General features: G+C 37.5%; 1 protein-coding gene across 1 annotated transcript in view; it reads left to right on the top strand.

Moving 5' to 3' along the window:
• The first annotated feature begins 3380 nt into the window (after positions 1-3380).
• The window catches only part of tmtc2b (transmembrane O-mannosyltransferase targeting cadherins 2b), a 75878-nt gene continuing 56473 nt past the window's right edge, over positions 3381-22785 (top strand). Inside the window, exon 1 of the mRNA XM_017419019.3 lies at positions 3381-3862. Within this exon, the coding sequence (XP_017274508.1) occupies positions 3780-3862 (83 nt within the window). The 5' untranslated portion in view covers positions 3381-3779. The remainder of the gene's footprint in view (positions 3863-22785) is intronic.

Below are 22785 nucleotides of genomic sequence, written 5' to 3'. Positions count from 1 at the left end.
TTATGCTGACATAACTCTACTTTTTACTGCTAATTGTTGAAACTACTCCACCTATGCTGCTTCAAGACAATCATTTATATGACCTCTTCAGCTTTTTCTTTCTACTTAACAAGGCTGATGATGAAAGGTAAAAGTCCTAGTTATTTATATGGCTCACCTATCCAGCTTGCCTCCAGTGGATCTGACTAAAACAAGAACCTACTTCAGGAGTTGTGACTTTAAGATAAAAGACGGCATTCATTCTTGCCAAGATGGAGAAAAAAAAAAAAAACTCTTTGTTGCTCAGGCTTTAAAGTAAGATGAACAATGTGACTGTTCCTGCAAAGGCATCAGAGTTCAAAGTCCGCAGTAGAGAAAGCTATTTCTGGTTTTCAGGTTTTAGAACGAGCTGCAGAGGAACATCACCATCAGGCTACGATATGCAAACATTATAAAACTAAAGTCATCTCAGATATGTGGAAGATTTTGTTCTTCCCATTTTAAAAGGTGGTGATAAAACTGTTCTAATTTATAAACTTTCCCTTTCAGCTAAAGTCCTGGAAAGATTAGTTAATGACCAACTTAAAGATTACTTGATTTTATCAAGCCTTTTATCTTGTCATCAGTTTGTAGAAACTTATAGTACCTCAGCATTGTTATTAATAAAACGCTCTCTTTCAACTGTCACATTGACCACATTTTTAAAAACTAAAGATAAAACTAGGATTTTTTTAGAAATATTTCATGCTTTTGTGGCCTGTAAACATCTCGTTTCTGCAACCTTCCTATCACTGCTGGACTACGGTGATGTTATTTATATGACTTCTCTCTGCACATGCTTGATGGTGCTCATCATGGAGCCTTGCAATTTATAACAAAATGTACCCCTCTCACACACCACTGTACCCTATACTCATTGGTAAACGGGCCATCATTATCTACCCGCAGACTTCTACACTGGTATACTTTCATTTATAAATTCATCTTTGGCCTGCTGCCCCCCTAACAACATTCTAAGATGGCTCAAAGACAGTACAGTCACAGCCTGCACTCCCAGGATTTTATTTCTTTCAGCGCCTTCTCAGTTCGCACAGAACTTGGAAAAAAGGCCTTGTCCTATTCTGCTCCATCTTCCTGGAATATGCTGCAGCAAGAACTCAGATTGTCCACTTTGATCCCTCTGGGACATCATTTCAGACCTGCTCTTGTTTTTAGGTTTTGTTTAAACTCTGCTCCCTTTTAAATGTCAAGATAATGTTTTATGATTATTGTGTTGTTATTTTTATGTAACTGATGTTCTGAGTTACATTTCTCTCTTGTAAATGACACTATCTGTCTCAATGAGATTACCTGTCTAAATAAAAACAAACACTAAAATACTTAAAGCAAGACAGAGCATGCCAATTGAAAAGTAAAAAAAAAAAAAAAAAAAGTAGTTTAAAACAACAAGATTTTGGCAAGATCTCTGTAATAGTAATGTGCAGTTTTTGTTTTGATAACATGGTGGATTCTCTGCTTCCTCCTCTGATCAGAACCTAATTGCTTTTTTAAATTGGGCGTCTTTATTCTGTACACACCAATGCACACAAGGTTCGGTCAGCTGTGGATGTATGTGTGAGAGCAGCTGTAGTTGTGCTTACAGAGATGGGTTCGATAATGTTTCTAAGACCGAACAAGCAGGGGTTTTGAATCTCCAAACACCAGCTCTGAAAAGGTCTATCAAAACTCACATTTATTAGATGTGGCAGATGAATAACCCTGCTAATGCTCACAGAAGAAAAGAACATCAAATTATATTAATGAAATGTCACAGCTCCGTGTTGGATGGACACCTTATTCCGCTGCTGCGCCTCCACTCAATTTGTTCATCAGCATCACATTCTGTCCAATGGCACCATTATCTCTGAACCGAAAAGTAATTTGCCGGCGACTGTTTATTGCTGACTAAGCAGTGTAAAGATGAATTTCGGAAATAACATCTCACACTATTGCTTGTGTGTTTTCCCTTGTTGCTGAAATCCAAGATATGAGATTGTCAGATCATATTAATACAGTGAAAAAGAAAAAGCAAGCAAATACTGTCACATAGACAAAAGAAATGCATATACATACATATGCAGTACAGATAAATTTATATGTGTGTGTCTCTGTATTCCAACATGAAGTTTGTGATTGTCTGAGGCTTTTAAGGATATGAAACTTTACATATATCTAACTTTACTGAATTAAAAAAGGTTTTATTCTTCTCTAACAGCATGAAGTTGGTTTAGAAAAAAGTGCATAAAGTTTACCAAACAGAGAGCACAGTTTACAAATCCACGTAAAAACCAGGAGTGTAGATTACAAAACTGAACACATAATTTTTAAACTCAATAGGTGGATTAATTCTTAAGTAGTACTATCTGGGCTCCATCCAGATTTGCAGTTTTAAATAACAGTTGTGGGATCATACTAGTAGATGACTTAGGGGGGAAAAAATGGAGTTAATACCAACGCTGTTAGCCAATTTAGTTCTGCAGCGTTAGATTGATTATATAAACTATATTTGCCAAATATGAATGAAGAACAGTAAGGATTGTAAACCAGCATACACAGATTTACAGTTCTATACTATTTAGTTAACTCAAAACGTCCTGATTTGTTTGAATTTAGTGTATTTTGCATTAGGATGAGAGGAGAAATGATTACAGAAATATTCCATTCAGTGCGCTGGTAACGCCAACAAATTAGAACACCAAACACTTACCGATGACAAGTTTTTACATTTGTAAGTGAGCCTTTTTATCGACGGGTCTCAGCCTTTATGTAGAACAGAGAATTTACCCCCACCGCCACTTGATGACAGGGAGTGCGCATGCGCCGGAGTTCTTTTAGCCACATGCGTTTGGATCACAGCTGCGTCAATTTGACTGAAACACTGAGCACAGGAGCGGATGAAAATAAAAAATACTTTCACAATAAATGCCAAGAAGAAGCACTAAAACGGACTTTAGCTCATGTTAGTCAGTATGGATAGAAAATGGAATTTTTTTCAACGAAACACACTTATTAAAAAAATTTCATATGAATGGCTTTAAATGATAGGTGACAATGTAAAACATCCACTATCAGATAGTGTGGATGTTAACATGAAATGTTTGCTTCAGCTGGCTCAATTTTGTCATTATTTCTGGTTTTTTAAATTTTATTTAATGACAATTTGGAATATATATGTATTTCTGTGTGCGTGTGTGTGTGTGTGTGTGTGTGTGGATGGGTGGGTGTATTTTGACACAGATGGGGTAGAGGGCGGGGGCGACACTTATTTTGAAAGTCTTACCGGATGTTGTTTAATGACCATGGTTAACTTGACCCCTGTTTAAATCACGACATTGCTCCCGCAGCAGCCAGTGAGCATCAGAGCGTGGATGTGTGTGTGCGCGCGTGTCTGTGTGTGTGAGGCTGCGTGCGTGCGTGCGTGCGTGCGTGCGGTGTGTGTGTGTCGGGGAGGCGTGCAGGATGTTGTCACAGATCCGCTGACTCTGAACGCTGCTCGTGTTTTATTTTCTGCCCAACTCCCAGCAGGGTGTAAAGCTGTCAGCCACGGAGCCAACATGGGTTAGAGACAAACGCGCAGATATGGATCATCCACTTTGTGCGCTTCGATGATGGTGGAGGGGGACAGAATGGACTTGGTTTCGCAGAGACATCCTGACAAAGACGGGGACTGAGAGTGACCAGAAACCGGGATCCGCTGCCTCCTTTCTCGCGTCTTTTTCTAGTTATATTTCTTTTTTTCCCGGTGGTTGTGCGAGCCAGAGATGTTTGCTGAACTGTTGTGTGGCGCCGTGGCTCTGGTCCTCTATGTCAACACTCTGGGCGCCGATTTCTGCTACGATGACAGGTACTTGAGTGAATGAATTGCATGCATGTTTCTAACGTCACTGTCTCCAGCAGGCTGCAGCTCCTAGAGAGACTGGGAGGTATTTCTCTATATGTTGCCATAACCCCATGTGAAAAACAATTCATTACATCAGCACCACACAGCTGAAGCCTTTTTTTAATCCGACCAGCAGATTGCCTGAGGTCTGCAACCTTTACAATCTAAAGAGCCATTTCTGCTCCTTCTCCCACTAAAAAGTTTGATCAGAGCAGCAAAACCTACAACACAACTCCTTAGGTTTTATATAAATGCTACATGAAACAATCTTTAGTTTGTTACATTCTGGATTTAAAGAACTAAAATAAACTGTTGACATTTTTGGCAACTTTTACATGCGAGAACAACTTGTGGAGAAGGACCCCATTTATTAAAAAAAATCAGGCCTATGTGAGCTAATTCTGTATTTGTGGGAAATTATTAGTATAAGTATCCCACTTTGAAAGTTTATTAGATTTTTATTTGTGACTTAATGATTTTATTTCAATAAAGGCAAAAACCTTCATTTACTTTAACTTTTATTAAGTTTTTTTAAATATATATTTAGGGCAAATCTTGACTAATTCTCGTTGTTATCAGAATGACTTGTCATGTTCTTACAGATGACCTGTTTTAATGACTTGTAATATCAGTCAGTGATATGTGTGCAAAACTGCACTTCTTTGTTCCATCTTAGCAACTTGTATCAAATGTGACAAAAATGTTTAATTTTCTGATGGATCGTAGAGGAAGATGACAGAATAAGAAACTCCAGCTGCCAATAAATCAATCTTTTTTGCTCCTTGCTTTATTAGTATCATTCTATCAAATAAATTTTAGTTGCATATCGCATACATTTGGACAGGAAAACTCCTTCAACTACCTTTTTTTATTTTGATTTTATGTAGAGATATTCATTTCCACATTAGTTTTGGTTAAAGCCACAAAGAGCCGCTTCAGAGGGACCAAAGAGCTGCATGTGGCCCCAGAGCCGCAGGTTGCAGCTCCCTGGCCTGAGGGCATATATCAGGTAGCAATGGAAAACGTTCTAAAGAGCTGTTGAGTGCTAAAAAGAGCACTCTGTGTTTTGACAGCCACTGCCAATTTTTCAAAATGCCTTCAGGATTTGTGTGAGTGTTTGAAGCTAAAGAATAAAAATCACCCAAGTATTTTTAAATAAATGTATAGTCTAATAGTCCAGTTGCATTGCTGCAATATATCTTTCCAGAATCAATATTTCCCTTCATGGTGAAGAGCAGGGGCAGAGGTAAATAAGCAGCAGCATGCCTGAATGCCTGAATGCGTCAGTGCAAAGTGCTTCAGCCTCCACAGTGCGGACTTGCACAAACTCTACAGTCCTGCTGTGAAAATAATTAAACTCTGGAGAAGTTTGTATCTTTGTTCAGTATTAGGGAAGGACGCTATCAAAAACAGTTAAATATTCACAGATAAAAAGGGTAAAATTTGTATTCATAACTGCAAACTTTCCTTCATATTATTAAAGAAGAAACCACAATTCAAACTTAGGCTTTGTATTTATAAATTCTTAAAGTTGTAACATTTAAAGTTGTATTCTCACAGAGAAAATGGAACAGTTTGTAAATGATTTGACTTATTCAAGAGTTTACAAATTCCTCGTTATGTACAATTATTGACTAATATGCACACCTTTTACCTGTAAATACATGAGGTTTTTTTTTTTATAGCGCCCTTAACCCATAGTTCAGGATCAGTTTCAAACTTGTCCAAATGTGCAGCTTTTTAAACTTTCAGCAAAGTGTTTTATTAATAATTTTTACTAAAAATAGGGAGTTGTCACCCTCTCTCTGTTGGAAACCATCAGTGCATGGATGGCTTCGGCTGTTCTAATGCAGGCTGCTGCATTACTCATAGCTGGCCTTTTGATATTTGATGGCTGAATGGTATTCGTGCCTCAGGCTCTTTATTCACCAGCCGTGACTCGATGTAGGTCAGAGGCGTCCTCACTTTTTTGCTATCATGAATATCAGGTTCCTGTTATTGTTAATATTTTAAATTCAATATATAGACAATTTTAATGCACTCACTTTTATCTTTTTATGCTTGCTTTATATCAGCGCTGTGTGTATGCATAACAGGTGCTGTGAAACTTTCAAACAGACCCAGAGGATAAAGCTTAAGAAGCAAACGGTCTATTAGCACCTCACACATCAAATAGTCATGTACTGTATTCTCTGCACAACTGTGCTGACGGCTATGTATTAAAACACTTCCTGTGGAGCATATTCCCAAAAGCCTCTTTGCTGAAAGATTGATATTTTTCTTCTTCTTGTGTTGCCACGCATTTAGGGATTGTGCTTCACTCAGGTGATTCAGCTAATTCTGTCTATGAAAGTTTTTAGTTTGCTCCCATAAACCTGTCAAGCAAGCGATTTGGTCGGCTGTGCTGTGTGGCTGCTGGATCACTTCTCCACGTTTTACTGTTAGGCAGAAATCCAACTCCTGGTAATTCTGTGAATTTATATATATATATATATATATATATATATATATATATATATATATATATATATATAACATAATTTTATTCATTCCCACATACAATTTAAGCCAAGTTACTTGAAGCTTCTTATGAAACAGATAAGTGACAGAATTTGCCCATTCCCAGTGGGGGATTTGTAAAAGATTTTCTCTGATGTATTCTATCCCAGATATTCATTTCCATCACAGGCTATCTGTCATCCAGCATTATCTGTTTTTAACACCAAGTGTTCAGACTTGCAATTAGCAGCCGTATGTCTCTGTGAGCTCCACTCTGGGGAGTGAGGGAGACGAAGTGAGGATGGGCGCAGCACAGATAGATCACTGTTGACTACAACAGTGTGGGATGCACACACTGATATAACTTGCTAATTTCATTTCCTTTATTTAACCACATTTAAAACCCCATTGACATCAAGATCTAATTTGCAAGGGGGGCATGGGATATTGCTAATATGGCTTTAATGTAGAAAAAAAGTCACTTTTTGATGGTAAAGAAGCTGTCCTGCTGGAATAAACTAAATGTATAATGAGAATAAATCAAGCTATGAGCCGCCACAAATGCCCCACAGGCGTGTAGACTGATAAAATTTCCTAGTAATTGACTAGCGAGCATATCAGTCATGTAATGTTTTTATAAATAAAAAAACTAAGATCAGTTGCTGGTGTCTTATTTTTGTGGGTTTAAGTAAAATAAAACTGTAATGTACTGCTTATGAATATGATAAAACATTTTGCTGGAAATGACTATGGAAATGTTGTCGTAGTATAACACTGATCTCTGTGAAGAAACAGTGAAGTCCCAGTCACTTGGTAAGCTCTAATGTGTATTTAGTGGTTGCACATTAATCTGAGCAAGCTTTATGCCTTCTATAAACAGTAACCAGGCCCTCAGGTGGTCAGATTTAAAGTATCAAAACATTTGTCAGCTGTTACTGAATATTTATTCTAAAGGCTTTAAAATAAATTGACAGTTTTCTGACCCTGCAGTTAGTCACTGTCTCCCGCTCTCGATTTAAAAAAAAAAAAAAAAAGGCAACCTGGAAGAGTGACCTGCTCTGTGGTGCCAAATCGCCCTAGGGACACTCTTCCTCTTCCTCTCTTGGAAACACTCATCATTAGCACATACACAGCTTTGACACCTGCAAGGAAAAATGGAAATAATGCGTCATGTGGTCCATATCTGTGTTTCTGTCCACAGTTAGGACTGAGGAATGGAAGATACCAGATAATGTCAGAAGAAAAAATATTAGTGCATCGTTTTTTTTTTGCAATGCTTTAAAATGGTATGCAAGAAAATTAAGTGAACACACTAAAGTATGTTTAAGTTACAGTTCACCCTAACTCACACACACTTGTTTTATGGATTATCAGTCCTTGTCAGGAGTCTGATAATCCTGACTAACTGTACCCTTGTCATTTCTCGGTCATGGTGAAGTACAGCGAGATTTGACTGTGTCAGGATGTGTGAAGGTTGTGATTCTGAATGAAGGACACAGCCTCTCTGGGTGTAAGTGGTGATTTATAACATTTAGACAGTAGGTGAAGCCAAACCTGTTCCATCTCACGAAATGTCTGTTAGAAGAGTCATGATCAAAGGCAGAAAGAAAGCCTTTTTTCTTTCACAGTCCTAGTTTTAGGACTGTGTTACTGAGGGCACTGTGTAAACTGTCTCAGATGAAGACCTGACTATCTCTGTTTGGCCTGTTGTGGACGTGTCTCTTGTCTCTACTCATGACTGTCTCTTCTTTGCACTGCGTGTCAGTGATCTGGAACCATGCTCTCGTAGCTCTTGCTGTAGGATTAGGTGGTTAGAGCTGTTATGTTGAGGGCCCTAGGGCGGCACCGCTGCAGTATGAGTATCTCTGCCCGTTTCCCAGTCAGGCTTTCTCTGTCTGCGCCCTGTAATTACTGTCCTGCCTGTAGATAGCGACTCAGGACACGGTTTCGAAAATGCAGCTGCTCCGCTGTCTCTGTCTTTTCTCTCTGTTTGCCTTCCCTTCAGCTACCCCCCAAAGCCTTTCAGGCCTCCAGCTCCCATCATCCAGTGCCTCCAGATGGTCCCTGCTGGCAGTTGAGGTTTTTTTTCCTCCCTTTGCCAGTTTGAAGGGGAACATTTGAAGTGGATTCAAATGTAGAATGTGGTGTTTGCTTGTATTTGCCAGAATAGAGACATCAAAGTGCCTTCTGACCCAGAGAGATGATAAAATAGATGAAGCATTATGATAAAAAGCATACACTTATTGAATTTTTAAAAGTGGGTGAGTGCAGTGTTTAGTGGTTCTATTGATGATTACTTCTTGTATTGACAGGGCACAATACAATATACTTGACTCTGCTGTTTCCTGCTGATGTATTGTTTCAGGTTCATGTTTTCCTTTATGGTCTGAAACTTAATTTCTGTACACTTTAAACTGTTTCTCTGCTACAGTAAGCTCACAATTTATGTCTAGACTGAACAAAACAAATAGTAGAGATAAACAAACACTGAACATATAATTTGAACATCCATCCATCTATTTTCTTTACCTGTTTCTCCTTTCCGGGTCACAGGGAGCTGGTGCCTATTTTTAGCAGTCCCTGAACGAGAGGCAGGGGGCACCCTGGACAGGTCGCAAGTCCATCATAGGACCACATAGAGGCAAATGAGACAAACAACCATTCACATTCTTATCCACATCTAGGGATAATTTAAATGACCAAATCTTAATTAACCTAACATTTTGGTCTGTGGGAGGAGACCCATGCGTGCTCTGGGAAAACATTCAAACACCACACCCAGAAAAGCTCCAGGCCAGGAGGTGATCCTGCAATCTCGCTGAGAGGTGACAGCTCTGAAGTTTAAACAGAATTATCGTTTGAAAACAAAAACAAGCAGTAAACCTCATCAATTCTGGATGACACTCTGCAGTGGCAGTGCGGCACACATTGTGCTCTCTCCTGTTGTGAACTTCCACACATATCAACACACAAATCAAATATTGGTGTTTTGTCAGTCACCAGTGGTAAAAACCTAATCAGCTGACCACTGTGGTAATTGGAAGTATATATTTTGCATTTTCCTCCTTAAACTGGCATGAAAAGAAATCTTTTATCAAAACAAACAAAAAAAAAACATGTTAAAGACATCCTGCCCATGATCCAGACAGGAATGTTTCTAACTTGAAACCACATAATGTAAAAATATAAATCTTTTTATTTTTTCCCCCAGTTTCTTATCATATAAATAAACAAAGAAACAAAATGGAATAAATGAGGGTCATGTTTAAAGGCTCTTCCAGTTGGACTATTTTAATCTTATTCCTCTGACATCTGGTCGGAAAGGTTGGTTTGGTTGTGACCACATAAGGTTTGGATTCGTTATCTCATTTTCCAGTAGATAGCCAGGGAAAGTAGGAATTATTATTTTCACCCTCACCACAAATGCAAGATAGGCTTGTTTGGCAGAAATTCATTTGTTTCTAAAAATACTATCAGGGAGGGATTTTTTTTTTTGTGCTTATGAGTTCCTTTACTGACTGACATATCACCAAATTGTATGAAGCCTTAGTCTTGGATGGAGCGAGTTCATACATTTTGGTTAAGGAGGAAACAACTGACTAGACAGCATTCTCTTCTTCTCCTTACTGTAGTCAGGAATAAAACTAATTTATTCTGTGACTTGGTTACTGCATTTACCTGCTTTAGTACATTTTAGAAATACTGGTGCTATATTCTCTCTGGTGCGGCCAGAAAGGAAAATTCTGAAATACCTTCACATCTGGATAATCTGAAGTGAAATTACATTTTAAGAATGTGTTTTATAGGTGCACTTCCTACCATGTAAAATGTGTGAAATCGCACACACTGCAAGAACACTGCATTTCTGTTGCCTTACTTATGACTTGTGCTCTTTACCTTTCCATTCTGGGTTTACAGATTTTTAACTGACTGTTGAAATATATTTAGAGTCCTAGGACATATTTTTTGTAAGAGTTGTTCAATTTACTTGCTTCCAGAGAACAAATAAAATCACTGATAAGATAAAGCAGGTCCCCTGAGGTTAAACTTTGCTGACTGCTCTTGTGTTAACCAATGTCAACATTTGTAGTTAAATGTAAATAAATTGATGTTGGAGCTGTGTGAGACCTGACACAAGTGCTGTATTATGTGCAGTAAATGCGACAAGGTGGTCAAAAATGAAAGTTTGGTTTAGGTTTAATTGCAATGAAGGAATCAACAAATTAAGACAATTTTCTCTTAAGAAGGCTCTTAATTAATATAATTATTGTATGAATTGTCAAAATGTGCAGATAAGTCAGAAACACAACAGGACCGGCCTTAACAAAACAGTCATATGCAGTGTTATTGTCAGTCCAGAGCAGACAATAAACAGTATGAAAGCAAAAAGCTATTTGTGTACAAACAGGATTTGTATGTGAACAGTTGTAGGCTATAATGCCGAGTGTGGTAGTAACACTAACACCCTAACTTTTGTCACTTGATCACAGTAATCTTTTAAACATTTTACACATGGTATATGGTCCTTCCACACTGCTGGACACTCCTAAGCTCCAGGTCCAGATGGTGTCTAGACTTTGGAGAAACATCCACAGGTCTGAAATAACCTGTGATAACTGATGTGCAGTTGATCTCATGGTGCTGTCCGCTTTTCAATGGTTCTGAGATTGCATAGAGAAGAACAAAGACTGGAATCACTCGAGTGAACAGTTGCCTCAAATGACTGTTTCTTGTGACATGTTGAAGCAGAAGAACAATAATTTAAAGGGAGGATTTCAAGCTGATCATGAGCAGTCACCATGCTCACAGCTTCTTTAAAGCCCTCTCTGTTTTCCAGCAAGGCCAGGGCAAACTGCTTTAAAGCTGCATTAATCAGGCTCTGACGCTTTGTAATCACCCAACTGGTCTGCAGTGGGATGAGAAACTAGCCATATGTAGCTGTCGGGTGAACTGCCTGCTGGTTGATTGGCGCATTAGAGGCTGCCTTCTCTGCACCGCATGAGATGTTAACCTTAGCCCTCTTTGAGTATTCTCATTGCTCTCTTGTTAAAGAGTCTAGTTATTTAATTAAAAGCCAACAGATTATGTCGCTAAAAACATCATGCGGGTATTGTAGAACACACATAGACTTGATGCTGCAATCAGCCCGAAATACGCACAGATAATAGTTACCTTAAATGGGAATAATTTATAAATTTAGACTGGAAAAATGAATCTCATGGTCGATTTTCGGAGGCAAATACCCAAGAAAAAATTTAATTATGCAAGAAAAGCATTCAAGCTGAAGGATGGATTGGACAGTTAAACTGTAAAAAGATTGGCCACATTTATAACTGAATAACTATATACATGTGGTGTTTCAGATATGTGAACTCCAAATTCCGTGTTTTGAAAAATATACACCAATTAGTAATTGCTTGCTTTAGGATATACTACTGTCATTAGACATAAGTTTCAAATGATCTGACTTAGCTGGGCTAAGTTGTTAATGGGTCTCGACAAGGGTTTGGATTTCTGGATTTCTGGAGCTAATGCTGGCTGATGGCTCTTAAGCTGTAGCCACTCTCAGGCTCTTGGCCCTCTTCATATTAATGGGATTACCAGCACTGTTGATGAGAGGGAGCACGACGTGTAAGCAGAGAACCCCAAGCCATTAGAAACAAAAACTCCCTTGTCCCCAATATTCAGCAGGGATGCTATAGCTTGCCCTTTTTCGTATAGAAGTGGGGGAAAAAAGACCATTCTCACGTTGCCTCTGCATCTCTGTGGCGTTAATACCTATCAGGGAGTGCTGGCTCATTTCGATAAGGTTATGACACAAGTTGGCCTGTTTGAAGGCCTTGCCTTTTGTCTATTGTAAGTAAAAAGGGGTTGTGTGGTCCTTCTGTTCTCCCTGGACTCTGTAAAGAAGGCCATTTGTCGCCAAATAGAGGAGAATTAATCCCTTGGTGTGTTCCTTCGTTGTTTATTAGGACAAAAAATCAGGACCCCAGTGTTTACTGGTTGAACAGAGCAGAAAACTATTGCAGTGTTAAGTGCCAGACCTGTCAGAACCAGTAGGGTAAACTCATTACAGTTGTACGTGCTTCGGTACACGTGCTCTCAAAGCTCTGGCTCTGTTATAGAGAAAGAAAGACAAAGCATTCACAATTGATGAGCTCACAGATGCTAAGATGTGCCACAAAAATGGCAACTCTTTTTGTTAATTTTGGTTGATTTGGTTTTATTGGTGGGAACATCTTGCGTCAGTTGAAGCACTTGATGATTTCCAGACAAGACGTTAGATGTCTGCTTGGGGTTACCAAAACCAACAGAATGGTTAGTGTAGGTTTTCTTTTATTTTACCTTATAAATAAAACAATTCTGCTATGGATATTTGCAAGCCATATTTTAGATTGGAATAGTTGTGAGTTGCATAAAGGTTCATTGTCCAGATCAGTCATCTCTAAATAATCTTCAGAGTTAACTTGTGAAGACATTCCAAAAATTCACTCTGTCTCTTCATGTAATGCTTTTTTTTTAGTTAAGTTAAAGTTAAACTTTATTCAGCTAAGTTTATTTATTTGTAGTCCTGTCTTAGAGGGGATTTGTGTTGAACATTCATTGAGTACATTTAATTGCAATAAAAATAACTATGTGAAAGAATCTTCACTGATGAAAACAGAGCACTATTAGACTCAGTAAAATGTTAGTGGAAAAGTCTTACAGTTAATCTTAAGTGGAGAAAGAAAAATAATGTATTTGTACTAAAATGTGTTATTTTAATTTCCCTTTCATATTCAATTGATTACTTAAAAAGAAGAAGAAGTGTCAGATATTCTGTGGTTTGTTTTGTCATGGTTTCAGTGGTTTTCACGTATGATAGCAGTATCTAGTGTTTCATCGGTGTGGTAAATGAGTCAGACACTGCACAGTAGGACCTGTGGTTTGGCCAGTTCAGCAAGATGGATACCTTTCTGCTCCCATTAGACCTGGAACACAAGTCATATACAAAGACCTTTTTGAGACATATACGTTATTGTTGTAAATTTGTTTAGGAATATTACAGTTCACTTCAAATGAGAGAAAGCAAACTGGGGAAAGGAAGTAGACTGATTGCTTGTGTAATGTTGCACACTTTGTCTATATTTGTGGACATGGCCAGCAGAGTAAATTGAAAACCAAATCTTTTGAGGCCACAACTGTCAGAGTTGCCTCTTCCTCCTGTACTCTCTTATTTCCTACCTCTTACCAGACCACAGCAACAGAGGAAGGACATCTTTTCACAAGCTGCCTCTAATTGATACTGCTGAGCCCTGGGAACGTAGAGAGTGGTTTTAGTACTCTGCAAAATGCGTGCAAAGCACAACAGCTTGCCACCCTCTGGGACACCACAGGTTATTTACAGCCAGACAACCAGTCTAGTCCAGGTTCTTCATTTAAGTGCATTTTGGAAAAAAATACAAAAGACAAAAATTCAATGTACTTGGATGAGATCCCTGCCTAGCCTGTCGTCAAATAGCTGCAAAAGTTGAATCCCATCCAGAACTGTAATCTCAGCCTTGGGGGATTTTCACTAAATATTGTGTGGGATGTAAAATAGTGACACCAAATTTATATGTACATTAAGACCCCCCTGTAGGCTGTACTGTTTTTTTGCTACTGTTCCTATTCATATTTTTCTTATCTTCATCAGCTAACTCTGCAGATTTTCAGACATGTTTTTAAATGAATTGTTTTTTTTAACTAATTACACATTTAAAGCAGCAAAATAATTGTTTGAAGCTGTGCATGTAACTATCAAATTCAGTTTAATGTAATGTAACCTTGGTGAAGCAGTTGACTCTAACATCTCCAGATGGAGAATAGCTTGCTTTTTGTTATATTTAACACAAAGATCCAGCTTTCTCTCATTCACGGTTTTTATTTGACTATGTCATTGTAAATAAAATCAAAGCAGTGACTGACTGATGGGATTGAGATTGTTTACAGGGCTGCATTTTAGTGGTTTATTTTGGCTAAGCACTGACCCTCAGTGTCATTGTCTTTGATGTTTCTCATCATTTGACCTTTTACATGCCTGACATTTGCTTCTCGATGTTTTTCTTTCTTTGGGCGGGGGGATAAAACAGGGAATGTCAGGGGGTGGATTCCCACAATCGACCCAAGTAGACTTTTGGCCTGAGAAAGAAGTTTTGGTCAGGAGAAAGTGAACATGACGACTTTAAAAGCCTGTTTGAGTCTTTGTGCATGTGTTGTCCTGACTATGAACTCTTGCTGCATACAGCCTTACAACCTTTACCTGACGAAATGTAAGGAGTGTCCAAATCCTGACCAGATCCCCCAAGTGGCTCCTGCAAACATGTCCTGCATTTACATTCAACAGATTTCTCAGCACCACATGGCAGAAACATAAACAGCTGCTTTAATTATGAAGGAGTTTAAGGGAAAATCCATTTTTAGCACTCATGGTTCAGAAACTTTATTTTCATTTATGTGAGTGACTGGTGGGGTCCCAGATGAAGACCTTAACCCCAAGCTATCTTTATGCAAGCTGGCTGTCATTCAAACACCTAACAACTTTTCCTTATCTGTTGGAAAATGTTAACCTCTCAGCTTTGTGGGTAAGTTTAATGTTTTAATTTAAAACAAAAATCTCCACTATCTTGAAAAAAGACAAATGACTTGTCTGGAGAGACTGTTTTGTATAAAGACACTTCTTGAGGCAAGTTGTTTCCCTCTGAGAAGAGGTGAAAGGATCATACCTTGCTGGCAGAGTTTCTTCACATGTGTCAAAGAAAATACACATCAGCACTAAACACTAGATTAAATGACTTGTCCAGCACTCTTCTTGCCTCTGCTGCTTATTTAGTCTCACTTTGAAACATTTGCTAATGCAGCATGGCCATCACTCTACTTGATTGATGGAGCTGGTGACTCTTCTGGTTTGGGCAAACCAGCCAGGCAGCATGTATCGTCCTTGACAACTTGTCCATTGTCTGGAAGTATAGTGTTTTTCTTCAGGAAGAATAGACTCTGATTGGTGAATTCGTGCTTCAGATCCTAAAAGGCTTGTTATTCTCCTCAAGAGCGTGCACCTAATCAGTAGCTCATTAAGAAATTATTGACTTTTTGTTTGCTTTTATTTATTTTGTTTTCCTGAAAAAAGAAACAAAAAAACAGAACAAAAAAGAACAATCCAATGATCTATGTAAGCACAGAGATGGCTGAAAATTACAGATGCCATTCATTTATGTAAAGAGTTGTGGCATTATGTTGTAAAATTAAAGACTTATATAAAATTTGTACATAGTGTTGAAAATAGTATTACATTTTTATGTAAAATATATTCCATCTGCAATTGCTTTCATAAAATGTCTTAAATTCAGGCTTGGTATAGACATCTTTCCATCTTTCCTTTTTGTATAATCACTTTTTTTAGTTTAAAGTCATCTTTTACATGTGGCTAACAATTCAAGATCAGAACAGCGCAGAATATTTCTGTGACTCTCACTGCATAGTGTTGAGGATAGCTGGCTCTAAATCATGTGGATGAATGATGGATGCTGGTTGTCACCATGAACAGATGAGTTGGCAGGAGCCACATTTTCTCCTGCTAAATGAGCTTTTAATTTGCAGTAACAACTAGACATCAGCAAATTGCCAGTATTTTGAAATCAGAGAAAACTTTTGCAAAACTTTAAAATAACTTTATAGACTGATGCTCTAGACATCAGACAAATTGGTTGTCTTGCACAACTCTTTCCAGGCTTTTTAAAAGGCATAAACAAAGTTTACAGAGCTCAGTTCTGAGTAAATGAAGCAGCTGGAAAAGACTTAAAGAAAAGTCTCTTTCATTGTCTTAAAAAGGGCACTTATGGTTCAAAAGCATAACAGAAAACATATTGAGTTAAGGTGTTTGACAAAAGGCTCCAGAAATCTTCCACTGTTGTTGAATACAATTTTCAAGAGCCCTCATGGTTCATTTATAAATCTTTCTTTTGTTTCCTTTTGTAACACATGTACTGTAATTATCACTCATTCACATTTTGGCTACAGGTATGTGTTTGTTGTTTTTTCAATGTAATTGACTGTTGTTTTCATGGGCACTTTGTGTTTTACACTAAATTGAAAACTTGGCCTGTACTCTTTGCAATTACAATTATCCTTTTTGGGAGTTGTGATTAAGCTAAGCTTGGTCTCCACAGCCTACTCAAAAGAGGCAGGCCTTGTGTAATAACTCAAAAATCTCCATCTTTTAATGAAAATGTGAACATTTAATGTAGAAATAAGGAACAGTATGTACAGTATATAACAGTACTCCCTCAATACATTGCTCAAGTTTTTTTTTTTATGCTGTCAAGGCATAATAGCTTTTCAATACAGTATCTGAGTCATTTTATTGTTGAAATGGAGACATGTAAAGCTGTGCCAGTATCACATAATTATTAACAGGAATGATCTCATTGCATTCATAGAATAAACTCTGGTTGTCTTTAACTATCAGACGGTGCTGACAAGATCTCTGGAATCGGAATGATGGAGATAATAGCATTTTGAAGATTCTTCTTCTGTCATTTCTTCTCAGAGCAAGTATTTCATCTTTGTGTTGATGTCACTTATTCAGATCCATTTAACCACCAGTATAAATGTAAGATATTATTTGAGCCCCTTAGGAGACAGTGACAGCAGTTAAAAGTTAAAGGTTCAATGGCTACATTTAAGACTTTTCCTAGAATATAGCGCTGTCATATAAACACTTTTTTCTAATGATTTTACCACTAATAATGCAATTTTTCAAAGAAAGCAATTATCAAATTAAACTATTTGAAATATGTCAATCTTGGTTGTATCATGTGAACTAGTTTCCACATTACCCATTTTATTACATCTTACTAGAGGTTTTATGGCATCTGGCAACACATACATAGAGCTGCTCTATAGTAACTGCCTTTAGTGTCAGAGGTGCCAGGTATGTTTGTTATAAGAAATTTTTTTTACGCACGATTATAATCAAGCACTGGTCAAGATGCGAGCTGTTTGTGACATCAGTAGAGTGGAGTTAAAGTTTATACCAGTGCTTGAGATTTGCTACTTTGTGAGGTTGAGAACAAGAAGAATAACCTTTGCATCACTTTTTTATTTTATCTTCAAAAGCAGTATGCTTGTTTCTGTCAAAAGGTTTGACAACATGAAACAGTCCATTAGAAGACAACGAATGGAGATAAAAAGAAAATACTCTTTTGTAGGTGGACGTAAGTAAAAGTTCATGTTTTGAGGAATATGGGCGTAATTATGAACTTGGAAGGGAACAAACATCTCAGTGGAATAAGTAGACTAAATGTGGGTATAGTCAGTATTTGGATTATCTTCTGTAACATAAATTTTTGATGAAGTGCCCCAAACGCAACTTATGTAAACAGCATAATTGAAATGTCTTATTAACAATAAGTTCATTGTTAGAGTATTGCTCCAAGTGAAAACATCACTATTGAGTTGCACAGCTGAACATGTGTACTACTCTCCCACTGTTTACAATAATCCAAAACAGATTCTTATTTGTCTGCAGGATACTTCATCTGAACCCCTCAGATAGCTTTGTAGCAAAAATATTGGCAAAGGTACTTTGTCTTACATTTGGCTTCTTTTTAAAACCAGAAAACAGATGGATGAAACTGCAGGTCTTTCTTATCTCAACATCTAGATCCTTAAAACAGATTTGATATGACAGCCAATTTTCCCACAAGTGGGTATTATTTTGTACATTTGTTGGATTTTGGACACGTCTTGTGCTTTCTGTTTAACTGTCTGTAGACTCCAAGGGTAACTCAGCTGCTTTACCACTAGACACCTACAGTCTAAACCAGAATAATGTTGAAATTGAAGCATTTTTGGCTTTGTTAGACCTCACAAAATAAAATAAATCTGTATCTGTAATTTTTAAATCGACTTTTAAAAATAAAGTGGTTTTAAACTGGATCAGAAATGTCATTATGGAGCTGATGACTGAGACCAAAGCCTATCAAAATTTTAAATAAATTCTTATTTGGAAAAAATAAAGATAGAAAATTCAAACATTATTTTGATTCTAGCTACAAAAATAATAGAAAACAGTTATGCACAGTTATGTCTGACAGCCTAAAACCTTGAATCAGAGGTCACTTGTATATTCATAAATGCTATGTGTTGAGCGTTAAATGTGTGTGCCATTATTAGACATTATTGTGTGGTTATTTTCATGTTGAGGACAAACAGCACTCATCCAAAAAGAACAACTGCATGCCACACAAAAGCATCATGGTACATTGTGCTTCATATTGAGTTCACAGTTGTAAACATGATCTATCAAAAACATTCAGTGCAGCGTGACAAAACTATAATTCAAGATTTGACCCAGCTCAGAGCTTTCACCTTGTCCACCCTATAAGACTGTTGTGATGCTGGATCAGTAGCGTGTGGTGCAACCTCTGTCTGATTTATGAGTCTTATCTCCTTTCCTGCTTTGTGCAGTAGCCAAAGAAATCCACCTTAGCTTATCACAAGACTTATAAACATTTAATGTACTGAGCTGCTTTCCTCAATAAAAAACGGTGTGTACTCTAACTCCCTCATTAGCAAATACTTAAAAGGTTGATCCTTCTCTATTAGAGGAGAGTGCATTGATTATTATGTACTTTAAAATGGAAAACAATCACAAATTCATGCTTAATGTCAAGGGGTTTCCTGACATGATGTAGGAACAAAAGTACTAGTGTTTTCTCAGTGTTGTAAATAACATACCGTAATTAATTTAAATTCAACAACAAAAGCATCACTTCCTCATATACTGTGTGTTTGTAAGATCATAGCATATTTGCTGCCCCTTTGCAGTCATGGTTTGTGTTGCTGGCTCAGCTGGTGATGTGTTTATGGCAGCTGTAACTGCGTGTAAGGCTGTTTATTTGGCACCACTTCCTGTAGTGTACAGTGAGTCCACGACTCAAAAAAAACATTGGCTGAGTCCACAGTGGTGTTTACCTCAAGATCCTTGGTATACAGCATAGAAATGATGGCCTTTTGCCTCATAGCCATAAAATGGTTGAATCAGAAAGATCTTGTTAATTTCCTCTGAAAGGTCTATGATTGTGAGAAGTTCACAAAATGACTGATATTGACTAGCAATACAATTATTGTGTTCCTTTTTACTGCTCTTTAAGGAAAACTAAGTTAAACTGAGTGATTTATTGTATTTCTTTTTTTAGACCTAGATATTCTTTCTACAAGACAATGTTGTTGCTTGTTTGTTGTATCAAGAGGTGCTTTGTGTTCTTAAGAAAGTGTTCACTCTTTGTGAGTTCAAATGATAAGAGCAGAGCAAATTTTATTCTAAATGAAACAGCATATTTATCCTGACATCCAGGACCAGAGGTAGCTTCAAAAAAGTGAACCAGTCTGAGAACGATAATTGATTTGTTTCAGCACCCCTTCTGGCTGTGTGAAATGAAATGACAAGTACAGTCTTGAGGCAGAGTTGAGTTGAAGGAGACAAGAAAGAAAATAAGTGGTCTGCAGGACACAGAAAGATCAATACTACATGACAAGGCTGTGGAAATTGTTCTGTAGCTCTTTGTTCTCATGTGACCTGTATCAACCAACATGTTTTCCACACTAAACTTTGAGTGATTGCACCAAAACAGAGATAGGGGCCATTTGTTTTTACTGGTCATGTGGTCAACCTTGTCAATTTTTATTATTTTTTTGCTTTTGCTGAAAATATTTTTTGACCTACTCATTATTGTAGGTGACATAAATTCAATATGCATTTTGAGCAAAATATTTTTAGTTATCCAGTTATGTGACAAGGAATAGGATTTAGATTAGATTTCACTATGTTGTGTGTTATGTCTAAGGAAGAAATTGTCCATTAAGTCCACCATATGCTGACATCTGGTTGGGACTAGGGTTAAAAAATGTGTTGGTATAACATGAATAATACCATAAAACAACAAAAAGACAGACCATAGTGACTATGTTGTCTTTTTGAGGCCTGTATTTTGTCTTCAGCTTTGAAACCAGCAGTTCTACCATGCATTGTAGTTTTTGGCAACATCAGCTTCCAAGTCAGCAATGTTCTGCCAAGAGAGGCAAAAGGTCAATTGAAATAGCCCTTTAAAATCATAAAAAATCCATATACAAGTATTTTCATTGTGGTTTAGAAAGAATTGCTTGTCCTCAAGAAATGCAGCTGAAGGGTTTTAGGGAAAAAATACTTCACTTTGCACCTCGTAAAGATCAGTGAGCTTACCTCAAGTGCTGCTGCTAAAGACCTCTTGGTGAAGATCTTTCACATGACGCCCTTAAAGAAATTGCAAGATTTAAGAAGTGTAGAAGAGGGAAGTTAAGAAGATGCTATCTGCCTCTACAATTGTTCTACTATACCCTTAAAACAAATTCACAGTGTCATCACCTTCACTTCATTTCCTGAGTGAACATGGAGCTGCATTTCCCTGTTGGTTACATGTCCAAATCTGCTGATTTTCCAAAGTACTAAAAACTGCATTTCTAAGCCATAAAAGCTTGGCATGACTTGTTGGTTACCGACTTAAACTTAATGTTTCTTGCGCTGCATTTATAACCCAGTTTACATACCTTGAATTTTTTATATATATAAACGCCAAGCTTAAATTTACCCTGTGTACAACTGTGAAAAAAAACAGGCACTATATAGAGCTGGATCTGAATTTCAGAAACACTCACTACTACAATTAGCAGCGTGAGCTTAAAATAAAGTTCAGTGCATGAATTATGAGTCCATAAACTGACAAATGAGAACATTGTTTTGCTCTTACTTCTAACAGTAGTGAACAAATTAGAGCTCTGTGGTCAGAGGTTTTTGTTTAACTGACAGAGCTGATGGAAAAAGCTGTATTGATTAAGTTGTGGTGGACATTACAGACCAGAATAAAGCTCAGTTTGCAGATCTCAGTTATAAATCTATAAGGTGGCACTTTAACAGAGCGGTGCTTTGAGTAGGCTTATATAATCATAGTAAAGTATTCTTCTTGGGGGACTACAAAAGTCAACTAAAGGCTGAGCATTTCATGAGGGAAGGCATATCGCCTGCTGCCTTTCATGCCAGAGTTTTAAGCTTAGATCATCTATGATGAGAAGAGATGGAGTTACTGTCATTTTGCTCAAACTTGGTAAACGACTTTATGCACCATCTCATGGTACAGAAAAATGAACACACAGACATAGGCAAAAACATTATCCTGCTTTGCCCTTGGTGGTGGTCAATAAAAATAATTTTTCTAGTTGAAACCAAAATTGTTGGCAGATCAAACGGCTGATGTTGCTGATTATACAGCCAACCTACTTTTTTTGTGTGGAACAATTGTTAGATTTTTCTTTTTTCTGCGTATGGGTTGTAAGTTAAAATCAAGAGTGAGATGATGTAGCATCCAGCCAAAAAGATTTGGCTGTAACTGTAATTCTGTGATATAAATGGCTCTGAGGCTGAAAGGAATCCATCCTCCCACTCTTAATTTACTGACTTATTTCATGTCAAATAGGCAAAGCATGTTTCTCCCCTGAGAATGTCTGTCCCTCGCTGAACCCGTTATCTAGGATCTCACATGCTCACAGGTTCATGTGATTAAATCCTTGTTGTTCACAGCTGCAAGCAGCTGGGGCTTACAAGACCTGTGTCTGTCTTGTTTTCGCTTCCACATGTTTTGGTGTCTGAGGCATCTCATAAACATACAGCACACAGTATGTAAACACAAAAAGGCCATGCACCTTTCTGAACTTTGTTAGATCAACAGTGGAGGATTAGTGGAACACCAGGGTTTAGTCAAATTGTGAAGAAGGAACACAGACAACTCATGCATAAGTTCTAAGTCAATATAATGTCACAACACTGAAAAAAAAAACCTTACTGTTTTCACAGTCCCTTAAAAATAGTTTGTTGTCTAACTGTTCTAAACCCTAGTAGTTTAAATGAACAACATTTCAAACAACAGTAATTTTCTTTCTGTATGAACAGTATAGATGAGCAAAAAAATATGTTTTAATGATAATTTAGTATCGCCTGTTGCCACTTTTTGCATGTGCATGCATGTGTCTGTCTGTTACTTAAAACCATTGAACACATTTTTATGAAACTTGCAGAAATGGAAATGGATGTACATCTACTAATGATCTGCAGTCAACACAATTCAAGATGGCTGCCACAGCGAACTGACCTTAAAAAGCACAAAAAATATCTCAAACTCATTCAATTTTGTCATGATTTCTAGTATTTTTGGGTTTGTTCTTAGTTTAGTTTTGGGTTCTTGTTTTTCCTGCTTTCTTCAGTTTTGTTTTTTCCTTTTGAGTTTTATTTTAGACTTTTGGTTTTGTTCTCATGTTCTGTCTGTCTCTGTCATAGT

This window comes from Kryptolebias marmoratus, linkage group LG11, assembly GCF_001649575.2.
Source record: "Kryptolebias marmoratus isolate JLee-2015 linkage group LG11, ASM164957v2, whole genome shotgun sequence".
NCBI lineage: Eukaryota > Metazoa > Chordata > Actinopteri > Cyprinodontiformes > Rivulidae > Kryptolebias > Kryptolebias marmoratus.
This window is presented reverse-complemented; position numbering and strand designations above follow the sequence as displayed.